General features: G+C 28.0%; 1 protein-coding gene across 3 annotated transcripts in view; it reads left to right on the top strand.

Moving 5' to 3' along the window:
- Window positions 1-27,425, top strand: part of LOC107452768 (cytokine receptor) — a 102,100-nt gene that overhangs the window by 48,262 nt on the left and 26,413 nt on the right. The window contains exons 3-12 of one of the 3 annotated variants that reach the window (XM_016069345.4): window positions 10,511-10,720; window positions 17,268-17,555; window positions 18,649-18,778; window positions 19,079-19,242; window positions 20,995-21,155; window positions 21,728-21,884; window positions 22,448-22,533; window positions 23,305-23,533; window positions 25,208-25,510; window positions 26,992-27,141. In XM_016069345.4, coding sequence (XP_015924831.3) covers window positions 10,621-10,720; window positions 17,268-17,555; window positions 18,649-18,778; window positions 19,079-19,242; window positions 20,995-21,155; window positions 21,728-21,884; window positions 22,448-22,533; window positions 23,305-23,533; window positions 25,208-25,510; window positions 26,992-27,141 — 1,768 coding nt within the window. In that variant the 5' untranslated portion in view covers window positions 10,511-10,620. Of the gene's footprint in view, window positions 1-10,510; window positions 10,721-13,959; window positions 14,307-17,267; window positions 17,556-18,648; window positions 18,779-19,078; window positions 19,243-20,994; window positions 21,156-21,727; window positions 21,885-22,447; window positions 22,534-23,304; window positions 23,534-25,207; window positions 25,511-26,991; window positions 27,142-27,425 lie in introns of those variants that run through there. The other 2 variants (XM_016069348.4, XM_016069346.5) reach the window with 2 other exon arrangements.

Raw genomic sequence — 27,425 nt, 5'->3', positions numbered from 1 at the left:
TTCTGGTCGCTCAACCGAACTTCAATTTATTTCCTGTTGAAGTTTAGCACCAAAGTATACCTTTTGCATTATGGCACTCTTATAAATGCAATTTTAATTTTTGTTTATCAAATTCTTCCTGCTTCCCTTTTTTCAAACCCTCACGTCAGAGCTGCTTCGGAAATCCCGGTACTATGTAGTGTAATCTTGAACAGAAATCTCCTATGACGCTCTTGTCTACAGGTGATGATAAATACCTCGTCAACACACTGGCTTTGAACTTTCTCGACACAGAACTTAGTTGTTGAGAAGTGATTATTTAAAATATTATTTGTTTTCTTTTTTTTAAAAGGAATAGATTGCTATCCCAAAAATAGATCATTCCGCGAATTCAAGCTTCTTAAAGAAATCAAAACAAACGAATTAAAAATCCACTTCGTTTGCTGTTTTGGATAGTATAGTTATGCTGTTTGGATAGTATAGTATAGTATAGTTCAATTAATCATTTCAAGGCAATCGTGGCCTCATTGTTACTAGAGGTTGATTTTTTTCTTCTGTTGCATGGGATTTTTAAGCACATCTTTCGATCTTTCTCAGATGCTTTCGTACAGTTGATTTCGAATCTACAATCGGTTTCTTTCTTCAAGAAATGATGCAGTTTATTTTTTGCCGAAATGTACAAGTTTAAAAACGTTGGATTTAACTCAAGATCTTGTAAATGTTGTGGCAAACTTCTAGAGAAGTTAGGGCACATCATCTAGGTTAAAATTACATACGAACCAAAGTCCGGAAATGTTATCATTCCCCACCAGAGGATCTTCCCTATTATGAGCAGTTTCTTATTGTGCTTCTGAGCAGGTCATAATAGGGAAGTACCCCTAGATGCGTAAGACGACATTCATGGGCATGTGTTCCTTTTCTGTTTTAATCCTGGTGGATTATCTGCTCTAACTCTCCTAGAAGTTTACGCAATCCCCAATTATAGATAACGTTTTTGAAATTATACATTTCAACGAGAAATAGTCTAAAAATGTCATTTAAGAAAAATCAGTATCTTTAGAACAAAGCTAATTCCATATTTGAAATTTCCACATCCAAATTAGGCAAGATCAAGTATTTGTATAGATTCAACAAGAAATATGTTCCCCAGTGTTATTGTAGAATGTAGCGAGCAAGTTATTGGTCTAATTCAAAAACGATCTTTAAAAATATTGCTTTTAAGTATTAAAATAAAAATATATCTTGACGTTAGTTCAAATATAACTGTTTAACATGTTACGTTTTTATTCTTTGTTTTAAACTACTAAAAATGAACCTGTTGAGAAAAATTCGGCTTTTATTAAAACCATTTTTCTTCAAAAACTGAGTATTACATTACATTAATTACAGTGGTATGTTTGGTCAGATGGAACAGAATATTCTATTTTTGTCAGTTTGAAGAACCTTCAAGCATTATAAGTGTGAAGAACGATACTTTTAAATTGCTTGGAATTGTACACACAATAATAAAGTTGTTGTGTGCTTCGAACATTTACACAATAACTTCATTATTGTGTGAATAAAAATAATTTTAAAGTGTTTTAAATTGTAATAATGAAATACCTATTCTTTGCAACCAAATACATTTTAATCATTATTTTTAGAAAATATTACAGTTTTATGAAAAGAAATACCTAATAAAAAGAATGTATGTGATTGGAACAATATAGAAGGGAAGTTTACCATTTAAGGATCTTGTTAGTTTGAAGAAACAGCATCAAGTATTAGAAGTGTGAAGAACAATAATTTTAAATTGCTTGAAATTGTGAAAACAAAATTCCTTTTTTTACAACAAAACATACTGTCGTTATTATTTTTAACAAATCTGACAGTTCTATAAAAAATACTAAATAGTAAGAAGATTTAGAGCAATTTTTGAAAAAAGAATAAGGTTTACCCTAGAGCAATTTAAAGCAGAGCTGAGATGTTTTGGAATGTGATTGTAATATGTTTATAGCTTTTTATAGCTTTAAATAGGATAAATTTCATCCCTATACCTACAAAATTTTAGCTATTTCTGTAATAAGTGCCCTTCAGAAGCGAAAGTAAAAAATAGACTCCAATTTTGAAAATAAATTTTAATAAATTGAATAGAAAATATGCTTAATACTAAAGTTGAACTGTACAGTAAAAATTTAAACTGGTACAAATATTTTATTTTAAAGTTTAATTTTAATGTTATGAAATGTATATATATATATATATATACACACAATCTGGAAGAAAGTGACGGGACAACTGTAAAGTTTGGTGGAGGAGGATTGATGGTATGGGGCTAGCCCACTGGTAAAGGTTGATGGTATGATGAATGCCGATGGATACTGTGATATTCTCGACAACCATGTTCTTCCTACCTTGTGGGCAACGTACGGTATGGATGATTGCTTGTATCACGACGACAACGCAAGATCCCATGTTGCAAGGAGGACTCTTGATTGATATGTGAACAACAACGTTAAACGCATGGAGTGGCCGGCGCAGAGCCCTGATCTTAACCCAATTGAACATCTCTGGGACGAATTGAACCGTCGGTTGAGGGCCTGCAGTCCACTCCACAAAAGCAAGGATGAACTATGGAGCTTCCTATTAAGCATTTCGAAGGAAATTCCTCTTGCCACTATGGCTAATTTAGTGGAAAGCATGCCCAGAAGGGTTTCAGCTGTGATCGCAGCCAAAGGAGGCCCTACCTGCTATTAATTTTAATAAATATTGATTTATGTCGTTATAATGTCGTGTCCCATCACTTTCTTCTAAATAGTGTATATATATGCTCAAAAAAAGGCAAACTCCGTCACCATTAATTGGTATGAGAGTTTGCGGCACCCTAGCAACATTTGTGTTTAAAATTTCTACAGCCATTTCAGAAAGGATAAAATATAAGTAAGTCTTTATAGCAAAATGAATTTAAATAAATACTTGGCGTATAACTAAGTATTTATCACTGCTAAAATTATTACTTAAGACAGGCTAACAAAAATAATAGTTATCTGAATAATACTTATCGCACTAGTTATATTTAAAATTTCTACAAATATTTTTAGAATAGATCAAAAATAAATAAGATGCCTTAACAAAGTGAATCTAAAAAAAATGCTTGGCGTATAACTAATTGTTTATCACTACTTAAATTATTACTTAAGACAACCTAGCAAAATGAATCTAAATAAGCAATCTAAATAGTAAACGTATTGCCACAGATCGTCTTCTCCTATTTACCTCCTAGGGGGGATGGAATATCAAAATATTCTTCCTTGGTGGGTCCCTATGTCATAAAAGTAACTCATTGTACAAATTTTATATTTGTAGATTTAGTAGTTAAGACTCTGCAATAATGTTTCAGTCAAATAGTCAGGATATGTTTTTTAGCATGTAAAGATTATTTTAAGCCCAATACATTTTTCTCTGGAACGTTTCTATCCTTTTGAGACTAAAATATTGGACAACATTCGATACAATTTTATATCTAAAAAGATGATTTTTTGTTTGTTTGTATGAATTAACAAAGCGATTGACTCTGAAAGTATGAGAAATTCGATTCAAATAACCTTTCGGAGAGTTTTATGGCATAAAAATATATTATTATGACTCTAATGGAGTTTTTTTAAGTCAAAAATGGAAATAACAAACAGAATAAAAACCTTCCACAGCATATAAAACTGCTAAGTAATAAAAATCGTCATTTTTCTATAACAATTGAAAAAAATCAAAACTTTTTAAAAGAAAATTCTTTTTAATTCTTTTTATGAGTTAATTTTATTCTAAGCTACATACTTCTAAGTAAAACCCTCCTTTACTGCCGTTACGTAACGCTCGGGTTTAGAAAGTTAAATTCAATATAATGCATTTTATTTTTATATTTTATAACCAGCGTTAAGCAGCTGACCCAATTCTGAATTAAAACTATCAATGCTCAGTTCCGTATCCTTGTTGTTTTAAATCTAACCCAGAAGACTAGGAAACTTCTGTATTAAGTATTGGAAGAAACCAGACATCTTGGAAGACTTTTTGTTGAAATTAATGTATTTAGATCTTATTGTATTTAACCAAGAGGCTCGAAATTTTGATTATAACTTAAGTATTAGTTTCCAAATATCAAACATCTCAGAATAAGTTATCGATTTAATATGACAAGTGTAGAGCATGAACAATATTTGATTCCAAATAACTACGATTATTAAAAAGAATAGACAACAATGTTAAAGTAAAAAATTCCATGGTCTATTAAATAATAAATAAAATTTTCACTATTTCTATCAATAAATCTTTTCTCCCACAGTTCTAAAATCTATTAATACTAAATAAAATTTGTATTGTTTATGTATCTATAAATCTATTCAACAAAGGTTCTATGATACATTAAATGCTTAACTAAAAGTTTATTGTTAAAATCCATGAATCTATTCTTAAACGATTTTAGGTATAATCTATTTCCCTACAAAAATGTTATTCAACATTCTTATCTGCGTAAATAGGGTAACATAGGCAAAACTCGCCTTATTATCTACGATCATAACCTATGTTTAATATACGCAGAAGGCTTAATACTACCTTCACAAACCTCAAATAGAAGGCTACAAGCAACATAATTTAAGCAAAGTGACAGAAAGAGTAACTTAAGTTGTTATGTAGCTGAATAAAGCTTTTTCCGTCTTTATATATTTCTTCTCCGTTTTTAATTAAAAATATTTTCATCATAATCAAAATTAATGTATTTTTTGTTGATTGTTTAACAACTTTGCATTAAATTCCAATATTTTTTATGCATTTTCTACAAATATTTATAGGTCCCTGAATGACAAGTTCCGAGTTAATTTTGCTACCTTAATACGTTTCCAAGTGGGACCTTATTATCGTGCAAATTAAGCCTTGTTAAATTTGATTGCACTATGGCTCAACAGGAGAGGAAATGTGGTTTAACTTAAAACCTTGTTAAAATTGCAGCATATTTGCATCATATCATGATTCAAGGTACAGATATTAAACATTCAAGGCGTTGAATTTACTTTTTTGAGATCATATAGGTAGTATAATTGAATGATTCGACTCTTACAAACTACTTCATCATTATGCAATGCTCTAGGCTAATTGAAAAATTCACCAATATTTTCTGTTAAGCGTGATATTTTTTCAGTCTTTTACAATCAGTTCATATGCCTTTAGACTAATCAAAAACTCTGGGAAGAGTTACTCAATCAGTTGAATTTACTCAGGCTTATTGCAATCAGCTTTGTACTTTCTCATGAGCTTTAAATAAAGAGCAGGGGCTAATTTTAATTTTTACTTTTTTCTTTTGATTGAATTCTTTTTTAATAAATTTTGGATTCACTTGGATCACTGCAATAAATCTTTACTACTGGGCGTTTATTATAAACGGCTTAAAATAACTTAGGCTAATTTAACAATGGATTAAATATTTTCTAATTTATGTAAATGTAAGTATGCTCATTGCAGTAAGCCTGAAAACTCTCAGGCTGAATAGAAAATAGTGAAAACTTATCCATTTAGTCTGGCGCATTTCTAAATGATCATAGCTGTTTGCGAAGAGTCAGATCTTTCAATTAACCTATCACAAGTCTTGGTAGATCAGGGAATAGAGTGCTTGCCTTTAAGTGCGTCCAGGTTCTAGTGGTCTCAAGTTCGAATCTCAGTGATGGCTGATCAATGCGAATTCTGCTTCCGGCTTGCACTGACCACAGTGATGCCGCAAGAATATCCTCAGTGGTATGCGGATTCTGGGCTAGACGTGCGCTAACCGTGGTAGGTCTTCGCGATATTCCTCTCCATGGTTAGTTTCATCGAAACGTATTCTATGAAAGATACTTTGTCTCAGCGTTTGATTCAAGAGTTCTCCTATTCACCGAGTTAGGTTCAAAATTATAAGGTTACGGAGTTGAATATTGATTGAACAAAAAAAATTTATCTTATTTTTCACAAAAAGAAAAGTTTTTCTTTTGTGAATGGAATAGTTTTTAAAAATCTCATAGTTCTAAAAGCTTTTGTTTTATTTTATATCTGTTTTGCATGAAACTTTTTATTTTAGAAATGCTGATATCGTAACTGTCGTCTTAAAGTTTTTATATATTAAAAATATATTATTATAATTAAAAATCCTAGTTTTATATATTTTTTCGTTTTATAACTTTAAAAAAGTAGTTAGAAAATCTGTTATATTTGCGTAAATTTACTGTTATTATTATTTTAAATATATTGTTATTATTATTTGAAATATATTGTTATTATTATTTTAATTTGTAAATTTTCTATAATTTTTAAAACAAACTTACTTTTATTTTTTACAAAAAAGAACAGTTTTTCTTTTGTGAATGGATTAGTTTTTAAAAATCTCTTAATTCTGACAAATTTTGTTTTACTTTTGCATTAAATTTTTTATTTTAGAAGTGCCGATATTGTAACTGCTATAAAAATCTTAGTTTTACATATTTTTTCTTAACTTATTTAATAAATTATATTCTTGTTAATTTATAATCATATTGTAATTTATTTAGATGCCATGTATTTCAGCGTAAAACTATTTTTAATGAAATATAGGAAAATTAAGCTTTTACGCGATTATAAATGCCCATGTAAAAATATCAAATGCATAGAGAGAGTAATGTTCTTTACTTCAATACAAAATGCCTTTCATTAGCTATAGACTGGATTTATATTTTATTGAATTATTGTATAGAAAGATAAAAATTAGAAAACATAAATAACAGAGAAATAAAGGCTTTGTAGTAAACCTCTTGAAGTAGAATTTTTATTAAATATATTTTTCATACTTTTTTCATTATTTTGTATTAATTAAAATCAAAATAAGCAAAAAATATTACATTTAACATTTCAATTAACTTATGGTTATGAAATAAAGCATGAAACACCTATGTCTTTTTCTGAGTTAAAGGTAAAATCTTCCAAACATGGAACACTTCCAGACAATATTTTCTTTTTATAATTTGTACTTATTTGCAGTTATTTAAATCTAAGAGAAACAGTTATTCATCGTTGAAATTTCTTTAATTAATAAAAATAAATTATTAATAAACTTCTAAATATGAATGAGAAAAAACATTTTTATCGAAATATTTTTTCGGATGTTATATTTCAGTACAAAAATAATTCTGATAATCTAACAGAATTTTTTAGTGACTATGAAACTGCTTTTGTTTATAATTAAAAAAAAGGAAAGAGAACAAAATATAGTAATATATTTTTGCGTAGAATGAGCTGAAATACAGCTGGTTTATTTGATTCTAATAATAAATCAAAGAAAAAACTTCCTTTACATGAAAAAAACATATTTTTGTTGACTTAATATTTCGTTGTTTTTCACTAAAATGTTTTGAAATCTAACTCAAGCAACGTTTTACTAGCTCTCAGAATATTTTAAAAATAGTAGCTAAAAGTGTAAAAACAAAATGTTGATTTTTATCGACAATTTCACTTATTTCTTATTTTTAATTCCCGCTTTAAATTAAGCATAATTTTAAGCATTGCAGCATTTCAAAAACTCGTTGATTTAAAACGTATTCTGGAAAATTGATTTCGGAAAAAATTTGCTGCTCTTCACTATTTCTTGTAAAGAATTATTCTCGATATATTCATAAGCTGATAAGTTCATCTTCTAATTTATCATTGGCTCATTCATTTCCTTTTCTTTATTTTTTTATTTATTCTTTAGTATTTTTTTTTTTTTTGAAAAGAAATCAAGTTATAAAAATAAATGTCTAAGTCATTTTAGGACTAAACATCCAAGCTTAGCATCAGCTAAAGCATATAAATGGAGAAGGCAGATTTTTAGTACTATTTTATTTACATTTTTTTACCATATCGGGAAATGGCAAATATGGATTACCCTACATTGAGAAAAAATATGGTTAAAGCTAATAGAATATGGTTTAAATTTACAGTATTTCTGGCTCTCTGGCTGAAAAAGCATGGTCGTCTTTGATGAAGTGCTTTGGTAATGATTTTGCAAAAGAATATTGTAATAATACAGTAAAATTATGTTAATAATAATGAAATATTTTTTCACAATGTGTGATAAGCAAATGTGGTAAATTTCGGTAATTTTATCATGATACCTTAGAGCAGCGATTCTCAACCACTGTGCCGCGACACTTTTGTGTGCCGTTAAATTTCAGAAATGCATATAGTAAAAATTATAATGTTTTTTTTTATTACGAGAAAAGTTTAAATTAAAGAAAAGTATATATATATATATATATATATACATATATATATATATATATAGTTGAAAATAGTTCTGGAATAGTTAAAATGGTTAATTATATAAAATCAAGACTGTTAAATAGTCGCTCATGTAGTAATTTATGCCAAGCTATGGAAGCTAAGTACGAATCCTTGTTACGGCATACGGAAGTAAGGTGATTGTCCAGAGGAAAAGTTTTATCTTGTGTAGACGAAATGAAAATGTTTTTTGGACAAAATAAAAATTATGATTTTGTTCATTTGTTGGAAGATAAAATATGGTGTGCTAAGCTAGCTTACCTATCAGACATTTTTGTTATTTTTAATAACATAAATTCAAGTATGTAAGGGCAGAAAGAAAATATATTAAACTCAACGGATAAACTGGTGGGATTCCAAAATTAAATAACATTATGGAAGAATAAAGCTCAGGAAGGATATTTGGAAAAGTTTGAGTCATTCAGTCCCAACATATTTTAATAAAACTATTCATAAAATTTTTATTGCCATTTGACAACATTAGAGGAGAGAATTATTCATTATTTCCCAAATTTAGATATAAAAAGAATGGATTGGGTTCGTAATCCATTTGTGATAACGAATACTTCCGTATTTGAATTAACTTTGAAAGGAGAGGAAGAACTAATTTCACTTTCTAACAATCGAGGTTTAATTTTAAAATATTCGGAAGAATCAATTAATTCATTTTGGATTACCATTAGATACGATTATCCCATGATAGCCAAAAAGCTTTAAAAATATTATTACAATTTTCTACATCTTATTTGTGTGAATGCGGATTTTCAGTATTAACCAACATAAAAACGAAAAGAAAGATCGAGACTGTTAAATGTAGAAGACGATATGAGAGTAGCATTGTCATTTTTACAACCAAATGTAAATGAAATGATCAAAAAACATCAATATCAAATTTTTTCTTTAAAAGTATTCTTATTATTCATTTGTAATTAATCCCTTAATAAACGTGTTTGTGTAGTACATATTAAGTTATTTTATTTTACATTCCAAATTATTATCATAAACTATTTAACACAGTGTATTATAGGTATGTAAACAATTTTTAAACTTATCTTTTTCTTTTTGTGCCGCCAAATTTTGACTTCGTTAAAAGTGTGCTGCGACAAAAAAAGGTTGAGAATCACTACCTTAGAACATGGCACACAAATCCATAAATTTGGTTAAATTAACTTTTCAGTTTTGTATTTTTTACAATATATGTGGTAATAAGAAGTACAATTTTAAAAATTAGAATTATTGTTAAACCGTTACAATATGGATGGAAAAATAATTAAATGATGGTTTAAATACCATATATTTTGTTTTTCATTACCAGAATTATGTTTGTTTGTTTTTTAAAAACTGAAACGTTATTCATATAAAGTATGGTAATTTTAAAGCAATTTTTTTCTGTATGTATAATACCGTAATTGTGCGGTATTAAACTTAACTTAGAAGATAAAAGAATTCCGGATAAATAAATTTGCGTTTGTGTTACTTTGAGAAGAAAAATCATGGACACATTCCACTCTTTACCTGATGGTAATGGTACTTTAATTTGCGAACCCGCTACTGTCCAGAATATTTCGTGTTGAAATACTGAGCGGTACAGAGCAGAAACAAGGGAAGCTAACCAATCAACAAGATATCGGTGAAAATAGCTCTCGATTCCTCCTAATAAAATTTTTGAAAATTTTATAGATATTTTAGGAAAAAAAAATATGTCGTATAGTACTTTTACTTTATTTAAAAATAATAAAATGAACATTTGTTCAAGTACTCGTGTCCATTTTCCCTCGAATAAAAAAATTACATGCAGTGCAGTTAAATCAGTAAATGAGAAAAAAAAAAACTTATATTTTTACGAGTTTTGGGACGCTTTGAACTATATGATACCTCTCATATTTTGATGGATAAGAATTCAAATTCATCAAAAACAAAAAGATATGTTTATTGAGATAAAAATGTCTTTGCGTCTGGTTTCCTAACTTAAGTGTTATTAACTTATTAATTAGCATATTTAGAGTTATGTTTTTAAATCATTAAGATTTGCACTAAGATTGTATCATTATCATTAGATTGTACGTGAAAGTCTGATCATTAGAACAAACATTAATCAAAGTGATACCTTTTTTTATATGGCTCACAGTACGTATTTGTTTTCTGAACTTAAACTAAGATTGCTAAACTCTGTTTTGCTAGTATACTTATATTATTGATATTTTGATAGTTACTTTATTTATTTATTTATTTTTATTTACAGTGCGAATTCTGATCCAATGAAAAGTAAAAAGGATCTGATGTCCGATCTCATGCTTCCTATACATCCTCCCGATCCTCATCTTCCATAAACTTCCAAGACCCTTCTTTGATATGAACTGGTTCTACTATATACTTTTGATTCCATTGTTTTCTCCCTTTTTTATTGTTTTATCCGGAGCTTGTTGGGGGACCACAGCACCAAACTATGGTGGTATGTATCTCTTACTATTCTATTAAGAGTTGAATTTTTGAAATGATTCCTAACATTAAATGCAAGGCTTGTCCGGAAAGCAAATATTGTGTAGGTAAAACTCGCGTAATTTTTCTTCACTTTAAAACCAAAATTTATTTTTTATATAAAAGAGTATTTCAGAAACTATTTTTCTACTCAATTACCATCATTATTCAGACATTTGACATAACGGGAAACCAAAGACTGTCGTGAAAGGAGACTGCTATTGTTTAAGGCTCCTATACTGCCTAATTCAGGGGCTCAGCTACTGTTGAACACCATCATCATCATCGTCATCAATTTATGATCAATTTATGCCATAATTTTTATAACCTCAAAAATACTTGTTCTTTTTTTAATCTATTGGATCTAACTTTTAACATATTGAATTCGAAGTTGTGCAAATTTGTCCAACTCTTGCAAATTTTTCTCTTATTCCAACTCCGATTCTATTGATCTAGCAAAAACTATAGATTTTTCAAGCATTTATTTTGAAAAACGTCATGAACTTGACAAAATTGGAAATTGCTTGATTAAATAGCAGGGAAAGGATAATTACCTTTCCTTCATCTCTGTTTTTCTTTCACTTTTTTTCGATTGAAAATAATTTGATGGAACTTACAAGAAAAAGCCCCTCTGAACTTGACCTAATTGATTAATTTTTGATAAAATAAAAATTTCTCTCTTTTTGAACCTCTCTACTTCTTTGATTAAACTAAGAATTTTGAATCTTACTTAAAACGACTAATTCAAGTAAATAGGATCAAATCTATTAATTTTAATTTACTGGAAAGGAATATTACACTTTTTCTGTAATTCTATGTTACTTGAATAAACTAATAATTTGGAATATTATTTCAAATGTAGACTGTTTAAAGTAAATAGGACTAAATATATTAATTCTATTAAATCTATTATCTTTAGATTATAGGAAAATATCTCCCTTTCTATAACTCTTTGTGGCTTGGAAAACTAACCGTAAAGAAAATTATTTTAAGCAAAATTAATTCAGATAAATTGTATCAAATCTATTAATTTCAGTTTATGGAAACGGAATATTTCTCTCTCTTTTTCTTACAAACATAACTTCTGAATCATTATTATTAAACTACTGAAGATTTATTATCAAATAATAAGGAAGAATTTAATCCAATAACGAATCTCTTGAATAAATAATAAAATTATTTAACATTTTTTAATGAAATTGGCCAAACTGATTAATTTTAATAGTTCTATCTATAATTCTTTCTATCTTTTTTGCTCTTGCCGCTTCTTCTTTCTGAAGAAAATTATTTGAATGGCATGATAATAATTTTCGTTCTTTAAATTTATTACTCCCGCAGTGGATTTATCGTTAAGACACGGTTCCCAGCAGATCACAGAAGTAAAGCATCACTGGCTGCGGTCAGTGTGCGGGTAGGTGACAACTTCGATTAGTCTGCATAGGGATCAAGGGTGTGCGGTATTGGTCCTCGTTAAACTGTTCTACCAAAAAGTGCTCGACTTCGCGTGCAGGTCGTCGGGCTACCGAAGCGGAGGTGCCAATCCCCTCTGCAGAGGATCAAAATTGTGATGGCATGTCTTCGGATCATCCTCAGGGGTGTTTCCCTGACCGTCGCCAATAGCCGAATAAATATAAATTTTTATAATTCCAAATAATATAAATTTCTACTTTATTCTTATAACTTTTTTAAACATAATTATTTCAGTGTAATTTTTTCTGCAAAAAAATATAAACACTGAGTTGAATAATTTAAATTAAAGGTAAAATTTTATTAAAAAATAATATTTTCTATTAGGTTTATTGCTACGTTTTTCATTGTACATTTGAGATATGAAAGAATATATACATATCTTATGCAGTTTGATCAAGTGCATGAAGGGAAAATTTAATTCGATTTTCTCTAAATCGTAATTTTGCTTTAAAATACTATATAAGGAAAATTTTCCCTGACGACAATCATATGGATGGGTGATCGTGTAAAGCTGAGGGTGGTGGCGCTAGTGATAAAATTGCTCTTTCAAGACTTCCGGGTTACTGCTTCCGATATTTTTTTACGCCGCAGATTTAAAAAACTCGCCATTATATTATTGCATCATATCTTTTGAAAGTAATTCACATGTGCCGAGTTCTTTCTTTCAGCCTTTAAACTTCAGCATTATCATATTAATATTATAATCATTAGAATATTTTCTAATTAGGCTAACTTAAAAAGATATTTTTGGCGACATTTTATTAAAATGTAGCTAAATAAGGGATGAAATACAAAACATGGCAAACCTTAAGAATTATTCACAATGAGATATTAACTTACCAAAATTTTTTTTGGCCTTACGACCTCTGAGAATCAATACATTTCTGAAAGCTCTTATGAATGGTACAATCATGTTTAGATTTGAACCCAAATTACAATAACAAAACTGCATAGAATATTAGGCTTGTTCATACATCGCCTCGTAGTCATAACATAAGCGGAGGGATACACTGGAAATTTTCTAAATTTCTTACGGTTTAAGGACGCTTGTTATTGTTTCAATTAGACCACAAATCCATACGTGTGAATCAAAAAAAGTGAAAATGATTTTTAAGGACTTTTCTCACTGCATCCGGTTTAGGCATTTGAGATCACTGTTGAAAGCAATATAGAACCTAATTGGGGGGATTTTCGCTGGAAAATGTTTTTCACCTAACAGAATAGCATTTCCTTTCTATGGTGATCGGAAGTGCGTAAATCGCATGCAATGAGATTGCCCTTAAAAAAAAAAAAGTACAATTATTTTCACTTGTTTATTATTCCCGATCACAATGCTCTCAGGGAAAAATACTTGTTCCTTGTCTTGACCTTTCCCCCTTCCTCCTCTTCATAGTTGTATAGGAATGTGCTACGATATTTTCCCCTTTCTTAATATTTCTCGTATTTAATTGTCAAAAACATAGGGAGCTTTCTTTTAGAATTAAAATCAATGCAATTTTCAGTTCCATTTAGTTTCTTAACTTCACAGTTTTTAATCTATTTGAAAATCAAGACAGAAACCAACGTTCTTCCTCATTCTAAGAATCTCCTCACACTAATGGTAAAAGCATGCTAAGCGTTGCCATTGATCGAGAGTTCTGTTTTGCGCCATCTGTAACTCATTTCATTTGCTATGACGTTTAAGTTAAACCATTCAGGGTTTATAAGGAGTCTTGTTTAAGAAGGTTATAATGTACGAAAATAGAAAGCCTAAAGTGTCATTTAAAAATAAATGCATGCTTTTTATTGTTTACAATTAGAAAAACTATTGAAATGTTTAAAAACTCGGCTGTTGATTTCTTATAGCTTCAGATGTTTGAACGTAATTTCATTATAAAAAAAAATGAAAGTTATAATATCATGTACGGAGAGTTTGTTAAAATAAAATATCATATTTTATTATGTAGAAAAGTCATTCATTGTAAAGATTTAGAAAAGACTTGATAAATAGCTTGTAAAATATATTCAACTAAATGCATGGCTTGTAATTTGCAATTTTGTGTTACAGCTTTGAAGTGTTAGAGAGATGTTACTTAAGTTCAGGAAAAAAAGTAATCGTTAAAGTTAAATTAAATTCTAATATTTTGTTTTCTTATTTAAATAAATTAGTCATATAGACTAAATCCATTAATGTTATGTTGTATATATCCATAATATTAGCTACATTTTTGTTCTACTATTCTTTTGTGTTGATAAAATAATATTTAAATTATAATAATTAAATTATTATTTTAATTATAAAACTTAAAAAAAAATGTAAATTCTCGCATTCTTTTTCATAGTTCTATTACTTTTCAAATTAAGTTTATTTTACAATTCAATTGACTGTAAAATTTTTACTTTACCGTACACTTCATATAAGAAATTAATTGGCCTTGAAATGAAATTAAGTTATCACATTAATTAAGTGCATCCTACTGACTAATATAAAAGTAAATATTTTTGCTTTTAACAAGCTTCTTTTAACAATAAAATAATGAAAGTTTTTCCAGCTCATTATTTCACTTACTTTTCACTCACTCATTATTTCACTTACTTTTGATTAAGTTGTTTTCTTTTAGTAAAACCTATTTTTTTCTCAAAAAAAAAAAAAAAATATTCCTATGCCTAGATAAAAACATATGATAAAAACATAGGTTCCTAGATAAAAACATATGATTTTTTATTTACTGAACTAAAACTGGCCTAGGTTATTGCAGGTCAGAAAAAATTATCTTTGGAGATTTATCTTTCTTAAAAAACTGTTGTATGAATCTTTTTTGAGCAGACTTGAAGTTTTATTATCTATTAATATTTCTTGTCAGATGACATATTTTAGCTGAGAAAAATTTCATTTTAGCATAACTTTTATTTATCTTGAAATATTATGCTGACAATATAAAATTCTGCAGTAAATTATAAAAAAAAATATTTACTGAAACAGTGAATGATGTGAATTAATTTATTTTGATGTCTTAAGACATAATATTAATAATTAGCTTTTTAAATTGATTAAATATTTATAAATATTGTGCTGTGAAGCAGTCCCTCTATAGGTTCTCTTTATAATTGTTATCTTGTGTAATTTTTTTTTATTTTCACTTTATATAGTGTAACAAGAAAGAGCCACATTCCACCCCCTCAAATTAATGCTGTAATTGATGTTAAATTTTAAATTCACTATTTTTATCATGAAATTCTTGTGATAATTATAAAATAATCAAGCAGACAGGGGATTGTAGAAATAGACAAGCTTTATCGTAGGTTTGCTATCCAGGATTAGTTAGTTGAGGACTAGGACTTGGCTAGTCCTAGACTAGAACTTAACTAGGACTAGCTATACACAACAGACTCAAGTACACATAATAGTACATTGCACACAAGCCTTAACTGTACCTTAGATACTGTGACACATTCAAGAAACGCAATTTGTTGTAGATGAAACAGCACAACTAAATTTAGTTTGCTTTCACGATAGTCGCTGTCCGGAGAAATATGGCTTTATTTAAGAAGTACAACTGTTTGACTACTAGAGGTTTAAAGTAATTCTGAAACTCCCATATTTCTATTTGCAAATACAATTCGGCATATTGCTGTGTTGTTATCGACATGATACCGGCAGACGAAATCAGGGCTGTCTCTCAACCTTTGACCCCTACAGAATATGAAATTTCACACCTTCTATGATGAAGTTATAATATATGATGAAAGTTATTATAAATTTCAAAAAATATAGTTATTAATGTTATAAAAATTATTTATATATTTGTTATTGATGCAAAAGTGCATAATTTTAAGATATTACCATTTGTTTTTAACCGAAAACATATTATTAAATTTATTTAGTTTTATGCCAAACTCATGTTCATAAAATAAGAAAATAACGCTGTTTAGGTATGTCAATATTGCATATTATGACTTTACGTTCTTAATATTTGATTTTATGGAATAGAATATGATCATAATACTACATTCATTAAGTATGAATTTAAATATTGAAATGTTAAAAAAGTTTAAGAAATGCTTGAAAAAATGTATGAAACGTTTGTTTAAAAAAGGTTATTAAAGATTCAACTGGTTAGAAAGATCTCAATCGCAGGATCAATGGTAATCGGGTGACCAAAATGAATGAAGAGTCGAGAAATAAATGTGACAATTGGCGATCATATTTTTATTCATTCAAATCTATTCTCATCTTTACTGGTCCTGTCTTAGAGATTCCCGGAGTCACTTGCAAGTGGTGATCAGATAAAAATTTATGGCTTCTTCATGGATGAATTCTTGTTGTCTATTCTTGGCCGTTTTTGTCTGTTCACAGGCATTTTTGAGAAGAAAAAAAACCTTGGTTTATCCCATTGAAGGAGCACCAAATGTGCAGAAGAAGGGAAGCTGGATTGCATCCAACATTGTCTCTCCTAACGATGTGCGTCTAACATTCGATAAATTTTGAAATTTTTGGAAATCATAAATGTAGAAATTTACCTTATCTTCAAAATAGAAATTGTAGATCTCTTTAAAAGCTTTTAAATCTTAGTCACAAGCAGAGAAGGCACAAAAAAAACAACAACCTTGAATTAAACTAACGATGAGCACATACTTCTTTGAAAGCTAATACATGGTAAACCACACATGGATGGATCCCAGGTAACTTTGGGTTGGTTACTGTCGTCGATTGATTGAATTTTATCAGTTAATCAGTTGATTGACACTTTTGACTTTGTTGATTGGCGGAACATTACAATCTATATAAAAAAATTGGAAACAGAGGGGGGGGGGGAGGTTTGAAAACTAGGCAAATTATTGAGAACTAGGCAAAATAAGTAAAACATAAATTCACCTATAAAAAAAGTTAATATTTAATTTAATTGGAATTGCTGATAAAAAGTGAATTATTTTTTGATTTATGATTTGTAGCTACTGTGGTTGCAGAAGTATTAATTTTTGTAGCTAAGATTTCTGCATAAATAATTTAATCTTTGCTTGAAATAAAGACTATTAAATTTTACATTATACTTTTATTATTTTAATTTCAGATACTACTCGAGATTATGATCTTCTTGTTGGTTCAGAATTAGATCTTAATTGTACTTTAAATTCTGAAGATTTATCTGGCATATCTGGAAAAGTAAATTCATCCAATTTGGTATTTAAAAAAGATAACCAAGATTTGTTGAAGTTTACTCATATAATTGATTCACGGACAGCTCAGTTAATCATTCCCGCAGCACAGGAAAGTGATTCTGGAATCTATCATTGTACATTGTCAGTACCTGATAAATCAACGAATCCTCATGTATGCAGTACACAAGTCAGTGTTGGCTGTAAGTATTTATTTGTTGGGTTTACAATTTTTTTAAATTAATTATTTAACATTCAAACTTATCATTATATTATTATTTCGTGGATTGTAATATTCTCTTTTTCTAAAGATGTAATACTTTTGAAAGATTGATTCTATAGCTAATGTTTAAAGTCGAGTGGCAAACAATGTGGCATGCAGGTCATAGGTTTGGACATTAGTGTGTGAAGACTCAATTAAAAAAACAGTGTTTAGACATTAGTGTGTGAAGACTCAATTTACAAAAAATTGAATTATTGATAATGTATTTGTTAGAAACTTAATCATAATGCATAACATCTTACTCATTTGAATGCAACAGGGCTAGAAAGCAGCAATGTTGATATCATTACAACAACTCATTAAAACAGTGTGTGGCTTTGTCCAGAGGCGTGTCCATGAAATCATGAGATTAAACTGTTGAGTTCATATTATGGACATTAAAAATATCATTAAAGATTAACTAGGATGAGCTTTAAAGACTAAGATTATTTGCTTCTTCAAGAACTAATCTTAATGTAGTTGACTTTGCATTACAAATTTGAACTTTGACAACTTTGTAAAATACAAATTAAAAAACCACATTAAGTACTGACTATTTAACTATTATTTAGAATTAATGTTATTAGAATAATTAGAATAATGTTTCTTATTTTAGTAGTTTTATTAATGATTACAAACTGAATTAAAAAAAATTTGCTGGTATATCTAAGTGATGGTTTTAATAATTTCTGATTTGTTTATTATTATTTGTTTTCCAACTAAATTCAATATCATGCAAAGTATGTAACAATAGGTTGGGCATTATTGATATATTTTTGGTTGTTTTAAGTTTTTTTGGAATTTATTAACAGCTAGGATTTTTTTTCACAATGTCGCCGTCAAAAAATAGGTTTTCAGGTAGACCATATATAACCTTGTAGTTACAAGGTGTTAAATTATACTGACGGATAATTTTTCTTCTTCTCTCTTTTCTAACTTGCTTATAATTTTTCTATTTTAAACTGTTATTATATATATATTTTTTTATTTATTATTGTTATGTTTTTATTTGATAATAGCTGTTTCTTTTTTAGATACTCCAAAAAATGTGAGCAACTTTAAGTGTGTTAGTAAGAACTTTGATAATTTGACTTGCACTTGGGATATTGAGCCTAACAAAGTGAAGACAAATTATTCTTTGCAAAAGAATTTGTTCTCAATGGGGTAATGTTTTCTTTTTTTTCTTAAATTTTCTTTTCTTTAAGCTCTAAATATTTATACAGTTTTCAGAAGCATAATTTTAAAAATTATTGGGTAGAGTTTTACTAAACAATCTTTTTAGCATGGTTTATAGTGAAATGACAAATTATTTAATTGCGATGAATTTTGATAATGAGAATTAAGTAGTTCCTGATTAGTGCAATCTCATCTTAAAAGGTGACTTTGTTTGATCTCCTGAAGTTTATTGAGGAGTAGGCTTTTTTTTAAAATCATATTCTTATAATTTTATGTGTGTTTTTTTAGAGCTTTTCAAAATTGCCCCACATTCAACAACACTTTTTGCCAGTGGCGAGATGATACAGATCCTCCCTATCAAACAAGCAACAGGAATCTCACTTTCATTGTGCATGGAAATAATAGCCTAGGGATATCTGAAAATGAATTTATGCTCGACCATTTTGCAATAGGTTTGTTGAAACCATTTATTTTATTTTCAAATATTTATTTTTACTGTTTATTTTTTGTATTAAACATGTTAGTGTTTTTTTTTTTTTTTTTTTTTTTTTTGAGATACTGAACTAATAAAATAACTATTTTTTGGTATTATTCTTTTTTTTAAGAATTTTATAGATATTATTTAGCTTTGAAAATTTAGCCTTCTTAGGTATGGAAACCCTGAAAATGAAAAAAGTCTTTTTCCAACTCATGGCTAAGGAAAAAAAAAATTAAAAATCAGTTTTAAACTGGGAAATTCATGCATTTAAACAACATAAAAATTTTTTTTTTTAAAACCCATGCATATCAATAATTGCTCTAAAAGCAAATGACAGAACCATATGGATTAGGAAATTGCATAAAGTCTTAGATCATAAAGAGATTATTCAGTGGCCAACATTTGCATGTCATAATATTGTATTATTATATAAAACGCTAATACGTATGTATGTATCAATAAAACCGATGATATTTCTTTTCTTGCGTTGGCAACAGTTTTCATTTTTAATTGATAGGATTCGGCGCGCAAGAGCACGTAGTGAGCATCATATAGCTAATCTATATTATATGAAACGCTAATACGTTTTAATTGATAGGCTTCGGCGCGCAAGAGCATGTAGTGAGTATCATATGTCTAATCGGGTGAATTCCCACCGAATTGTCAAAAAAATTCTCACAAAATTATCTTTATCGAAGCCGATGCTTTACATCCGGCGTTCAGTACTATTACATATTGTTTTACAACACATGGTTTTAGCCCTCTGGTGGGAAAGACTTTAAAACAAAACTTACAACAGTTACTTTTCTCAACAACTGAAATTTAGAATAGTGTGATTAAGAAAAATATGCGAACTGTTTTCAATTTCAAATTAATATTGAAATGTGCAGGTTTAGAATTTTCTACAGTGAAAAGTTTTCAGAACTTCAGTGTTCAAAAAAGTATACAAAAGCTAGACGTTAAGAACGTATCCAATGAGCGAGCATCAGATTGCGAAGCAATCCGAAATGAACTGCGAAAGCAGTTCCGGGGGTTGGCGTGCGCCAGCGAGCAGGGGGCAAAGCCTCCTAGTATTGTATTAAAATATAAAAAATTTAAAAGCCAAGTGGCGATTAGTGCTATAATTTCTAAAAAAGCTAAGAAAAGCAATGTCAATATACAAAATTTTTTGCTAATAATTGACCCTTGCTTTTTTGCCCATTAATTTAAATATAAAAATTTTAAAAGCTCAATGACAATTAATATAATTACCAAAAACAAAAGTCAAAAAACTTTTTTTGCATTTTTATTAATATTGGACCCTTAACTTATGTCTATTGATTAAATTTAAGGTTTATAACTTTGACTTCTTTATTGGTTTAATGGAGATGTATAAAGTCTAAAACTCATTATCCAGACCTTTAAATCTCCCAAGATGTCTGGATTTCAGGTTTTACTGTAAATGTGATGTTTTTTCTAGTTTTTTTTATTAAATCATACTGTGGTGCTTTTATTAAATTTTAGTCATTAAATATTTTCATATATTAAGCTTTTTTCATTAAAATTATAAAATTTTAGTATCATTTTTAATGTTTTCATTTAAAATATGAATGAGGATCAATAACAAGTTGAGGCTGTTAAAATTGTAAGAAGATTAATTTCTATACAAATTTAATTAAAATCTGCTTGTTTGTGCTTATTTTAGTTCAGGTTTTATTTATATTATATATTTTTTTCTTTCAATTAGTTATTCCAAATAGTCCTGAAAATTTGACAGCTTTAAAAATTGGAAAAGATTTCATAATTCTTCAATGGCTTCCTCCAAAAATGAAGCATATTATTGAAAAACCTCCTCTTTTCTATCAACTATGGCTTGAAGAGCTTGGTCCTGATCCTCGTGATAGAGTTGTTAGTATTAAACTTTTTTAAACTAAGCCAGTTTTCATTTTTTGTTCACTCAAATTAATTTGCCATTTAGAAATGTGCAGATAAACGTCATAAGTTAAAATGTAATATTATTGTAGTAAATATTTTAAGGATATTGTAGATTCTCTCTGATTAAACTTAATCCATCAAATTTTTATTAGCATTGTTTAGATCTTTTAGTTATATTTTTCACCCTAATTCACTATTGTTTTACCAAATTTTTTTGACCTTAATAAAATGTTAAACTTCCACTTAGTTTACTGCTTAAATTGGTGAAATAATTTTTTATTGTGTAGGATGTTCATAATTCCTATGACATTTTTTGAAAAATTATATTCATTATAATTTTTAATATTGATTGTCTTAAAATTTGTTCATAATTTTTCATTTGATTTTTAAATTTATAATTTCAAATTAGTTCATTAAAGAAATTTTTAACCAAAGTGTAGCGATTTATTTAAAATTTGTATTTTTAAAGCCATGTTTTGAACTTTCAATTTATGAGTTTATTAGGTTCCACACATAATTTTTATCATCTAATTACATCATTTCAGGTTATCAATAGTGGTTTAGAGAGGCTTACCTATATAGTAGAAGGGCTAGTTCCATATTATTTTTATAATGTGTCGTTAAGATGTCGATCCGAATATACATTTAAAGAAGAAATGTGGAGTCCTATAATATCTTTACAAATCAAAACTTTACCAGATGGTATGTTTTATATGATTCTCTGTATTACTAGTTTTATTGGTTTAGAATTTGTACAACTCTTTTACCACATGTTTAGAACCTGAATGTTATTATTTTCCTTTATTTACTTATTATGAAGGAATTGTATTTCTTAGTCTTGTGTATTCAATGTACTAAAAGAATTTGAAGTTTTACATTGAAAATTTTTACTTCATAATAAAAATTAATTTATCATTATTTGCTTATTACATAGAAATGTTATTTATTTGAGATGCATTTTGTTATATAGAAATGAATATTGCAATTGTCTTTTTTAATTTTTGAGATATAAGGTTAAATCAATATTTCATGAAAAATAATTTAACACAAATTTCTACTCCACTCTTTTCAGATCATTTAATTTTATGTTGGTTCTACAAATTCTAGAAATAAAAATTGATGTATGCAATGCTTTTTTTCTAATAAGAAAAATTTTTGCATCTTAATTTTTAAATGCTCGCTTAATTTCTTTAAAATAAATCTTAATTATTACTTTATATTTTTACTTCCCTTTTTTAAAGTTGTATTTATTTTTTATTTTTCAGTACCCTCTATTCTGCCTGAAGTGAATCCGCTAGCTTATGAATTATATAATTTTGAAGATTATCGCAACGCCACTCTATATTGGAAAGTAAGTTGTTAACATCTGTAATAAGAAAATATTTATCTTTAATGTAATTTTATAATTGTACTTCGCAAGCTATAATTGAAAGCTAAGCTATAATTATAGATTTAATTATTCATTATGTTTATCCTATATAGTTTGTTTTTGTATTAATTGGTATTATAATTTATCAACAATTATAATTTGTTTTTATATAGTCTATGATCTTTTGTCTGACCAACCCATTGCAACAGTTTTATTATAACAATCGATGTATAAAGTTCACCTTCTATTTCCTACTATTAGAACGTCCTATCCAAACTATTCATTCTAATAGTGATCAAAACTTACTTTGATATTTTTTCTTTTACCCTGAAGTCCCTTAGAAAATAAATTTGAAACAAAAACAATTGCATTGACAATGGATTAATTTGTATTAAGAGTTTTAAATAAATATTTGATTTAAACCACTGTTTATATTAATGTTAATCCACGTTAAATGTGTTACATTTTGAATTTTGTTTTCTTATTTTAATGGTTGTGGGCATGCATGACTATTGTTCAAAAAGTTGGTTATTATGAACTATTTTACATAACTGTTTCCAAATTGTCCTTTTTGTTTAAATTGTTTTATACTTGTAAATGTACGCATTTTATTATGATATACTGTTTTTAAATATATTTCACAATTATTTTTTTAAAATTTACTCACTTCTCAATATTATTTCTTCAGCTTTTGTTGTATTATTCTTTATAATTAATAAGTTTTATAATTAATATATTTTCTGTACTTTATAGCCTGTACCTGAAAGATATTATAGTGGAATAGACTTTCACTATCATGTTGTGTATTATCCTTCTGCTCTGACTGAAAACAAGAATTCTTTTTATGCAAAATCGAAACTGCCAGTAATCACTATTGGTCATTTAAATAATGATTCAGCTTACATCTTTAAAATTTACTCAGCTAACGAGGAAGGCTTATCAACTGATTACAAAGAAATTTATGTTGCTGAAAGAAACAAAAGTAAATGTACCTTTGTCAATTAAATCGTTTTTAGTATTTATATACACAAATTTTTCTGCTTATCATTAATATTTAATTATTTAGCAAAATTTTTTTATTATATTCTTCAGTATTATAATCTTACATTTGGTATACCTAATGCATTAAATATTTTGATTGTTTAACACTTTATGAAAAGTATTTTATCATTTTTTTCCTTGCAAATTATGCACTTAAACTGCTTGTTTATTTTATGTTATAAAAAATTGTAAAAATAAGTGATAATTTTTATGATTGAGTAATTGCTATGAGGGATAATCAATATAACATTGGAGTATTATTGTTAATACACAAATTTTGCCTTCTGTAGTAAAAAATGTAGAAATAATTATCAATATTTTTACCATTCCTACTAATTTATCCTGCTGATGTAGACGTTCCAAGTGGCTCCAAAACACATTTAGGCTTTAATAAATACATTACTTGGAATCTTAACTTTGATTTAACTTAATCGTAAGCATACCACAAAAGAATACTTAAGTGGTTTTCTTAAAGAATCATATGCTATAAAATAACAAATCATACTAATACAATTTTAAGTATATATATTGTGCTTTAAATATGATAATCTAGTAATTATATATTTTGATTTTACAGATAAATAATTAATGTGAAAATAGAAAATTGTGTTAATTGGCATCAAATAAAGTTATATCTTGTTTAGATTTTTTTAGAGAACATTATCTGAAATTTTTTGCTTTTTTAAATATTATTATTGATAATGATATTTTTTAATTATGAATTTTGGTATTCTGAATTCATATAGAAGTAAGACTCAGTTATACAGTGAAAATATTGCGAATTTATGTTTCCTGTTTGTTATATGTGTGAAAATTGTATGTAAATGTGGCATTTAAAGATAATAAATTAATTAATAACATGCTATCAAGCATAAATTCTTATTTTAATGAATTTTTTAGGCTGAATTTTTTAATACAAAGACCGTTTAATCTTGCAAGATCTGCAATATTTTAGGGAAATCTGTCAAAGAATTCACTAAACTGAACTAAACTCAGTAGTATGACAGCCCAAGAAGCGCCAAAATCTACCGTGCCCATTTCAGTTTTCCTGACAATAGCCTCTGGGGGGGGGGGGACAGCCGAACAGGGAACCCCTAGTATTGTGTCCCCAAGCAAGCTTGGTACTCATTTTATCCACTGAAGGGATGAAAGGCTGAGTCAAACTAGCCTGGTCTCCGAGGATAAAACCTTGGACCTGTGGCATTAAAGCGCAAAGCGATACTATTTATTTGTAGAAAATCCTTTATTAAAGTTCTTTTCTACTGCTGCTTGGTAACTGAGAACTGTTTGACAAAATTCTTCAATTTTTGCTTATGAATAACAAATATTTCCCCATTTTTGCTAAGAACACACTTGTTTCAGTAGGATAATTTATTTCTCCTAAACAGTACAGAGTTAATGTTTGTATTCAAAAGACTTGTAAATCAATATTTGTTTAAAATTTTTACTAATAAATATTTGTTTAAAAGTTTTACTAATAAATATTTTTTTTTAACTGTTTTCATTGTTAAAAATTTTTAAAACACTGTTAACAGGTAATGTGCCAAAAGATTGATATCTCACATACATACTATAATTTTTGCATAATTTAATTGTGAGTATATTTTATTTTTAGTTGCACCTTCTCCTTATGACATCAGAGCTATTTCAAATGAGCTGGGCTATTATAATTTGACCTGGTCAATGGCTGGAAGCATTTATGACTATACTTTCACTGTATTTTGGTGCTCCAATGCAAAACGTGGCAATTCACGTTGTGATGGTCCAATCAAGTGGTCCAATACTAATCTGAAGGAGAACAGTTTCATCTTGAATGTTACTGATGTGCATATCAACTTCCAATTTGCAGTGGTAGCAGCTATGGGAAATGAAAGCTCTGGAATGCAGTGGGCTTCATGTATTGTACCGCAAAAAGCTCGTAAGTTCTTGCATGGAACATATACCTTGATTATTCCTCAGAGAAGTTTATTTAGAATTAGCAATCTAGTTTTCAAAATCGTTTTGAGGTTTCTTTTATAAAAACGTAAATATTTCACAATTTTGGACAAATATCAGTAATTTTAGATAGATTTTAGACTAATACCAGCATATAGGGTTTATGAATCTGCTTTATGTCTTGTAAACAATCAGTTTAGTTCTAGTTCTTAGTGAGAAAAACAAATAGGTTCTTGAAGATTAAGGTTTAGTCTGAGTATATTTTATATTAATTTCATCAAAGAAAATTTTATTAAGCAAAAAATGAATTCCAATGAGAGCATTTTAATTGGCTAATTTCACACAGATTTGTGGGGGAAGGAGTGGGAAAATTGGCTGATTATCTAGTATTATTAAATATCAGTTTCATCCTGTTGATTAAATTTTAAACAATTTGTAATAAAGTTAAGCACCATACGCAATGTCTATTAAGCAGTCTTGTTAAATCCTAGTACATTCTTAATCTATGCAATGTTTAAATAGCTCGTTTATAATAAAAAAAACCAAATAAGTACAAAAGTATTTTGCCTGATTTTGCTTAACTCCGAATGAGTCTCTAAAAAGGAATTTTTCACTTAAATGTTCACATTTATAGAAGAAGTTGCATAAATTTGCATGCTCAAAATGTGGATTAAAGATTTGTTTTTGTTTTTATTCTTGAGAGAGAGGGATTATTTTTAATTTTAATTACTATTAATTCTGTTATTGCCTGTATCAATAATATGGGAGCTAAATTAACAATACAATTACAATATCAAAATTGCTATTTTTTAAGAAAAATTCTATTGATTTATTTCATTTTCTGACATACATCTTTTCATTTGCACATCAATTTACATTGGTCTTTTAAAAGACGTATGAATGGTGCTGTTTTACTTTATATTTTAAAATATTAAATTATAGCAATGTAGTTTAATTATTGCAGTGATTATGTTTTTCAGTTGTGCATATTTTAAAGCTGATAATATTTGATATTTGTGATTGTGAACTGTATTACTTTCGTTTTGAAAAAAAAAAAAATCATAGCATATTTTGTAGCAATGCTTTACCAAGGGTGTCTAAAAGATGTCATGCCTGTAAAATGCTGGAGTACAATTAACATGATATTTTTCATTTGGCAAAGAAAGACATGACATTTTTTATTTGGTAATAATTGGCTGACTTTATATGAAAAACAAGTGTAGTTAATAGTTATAGATGTTCATACTAAACCTATTAAGTTCTAAATAATAAATCAGTTAAGATGTAGTGATTATATAATTTCGTGGATGTTGTAAGTTGACCCAGCATTGTAGTTTAGGTTAAGATGTTATAGTTAAGAAAATGCTGTTATATTAATCTTATAATTAAGCTTGCATATTTCTATTTTGTAAATTTTCTGACTTTTAGTAGTCAAAGCGATCACTAAAATTTTTAAATTTACAGCTCTAGGCAAAATTCCAATTAAACACATAGAACAAAAAGACGCTTCAACTTTAAAAATAATTTGGAGTCTTGACTGTGAAGCTATGAAGTCTGTTATTGACAGATATGAAATTACTTTTTGTAAGCTAGGAATGAATGGAAATTGTAAAGGTAATAATGAGTATTTCTTTCTTTTCAATCAATATTTAAGATAATAGATATTTAAGATATTTTTCTGACAGATTGTGCAAAATATTTTATATTGAAGTATCTGATTCATTTGTATATGATGAGTTCTTTTGTATTTTTAAATTTAATCTTTAAATTACCTTAAATTCTAAAATATGCAATTACCTTAAAATTTAACCTTTAAAGGCTTTTGTAAGTTAGGAAAGGAAAAGCAAATTGAAAATGAACCTTTAATTCATTCCTTTTAAATAATTATTTAATTGAAT

This window comes from Parasteatoda tepidariorum, chromosome 1, assembly GCF_982258835.1.
Source record: "Parasteatoda tepidariorum strain Cologne lab strain chromosome 1, Ptep-v5.0, whole genome shotgun sequence".
NCBI classification, from domain to species: Eukaryota; Metazoa; Arthropoda; class Arachnida; order Araneae; family Theridiidae; genus Parasteatoda; species Parasteatoda tepidariorum.
Note: the sequence above shows the minus strand (reverse complement) of the source record. Positions and strands in the feature narration are given on the sequence as shown.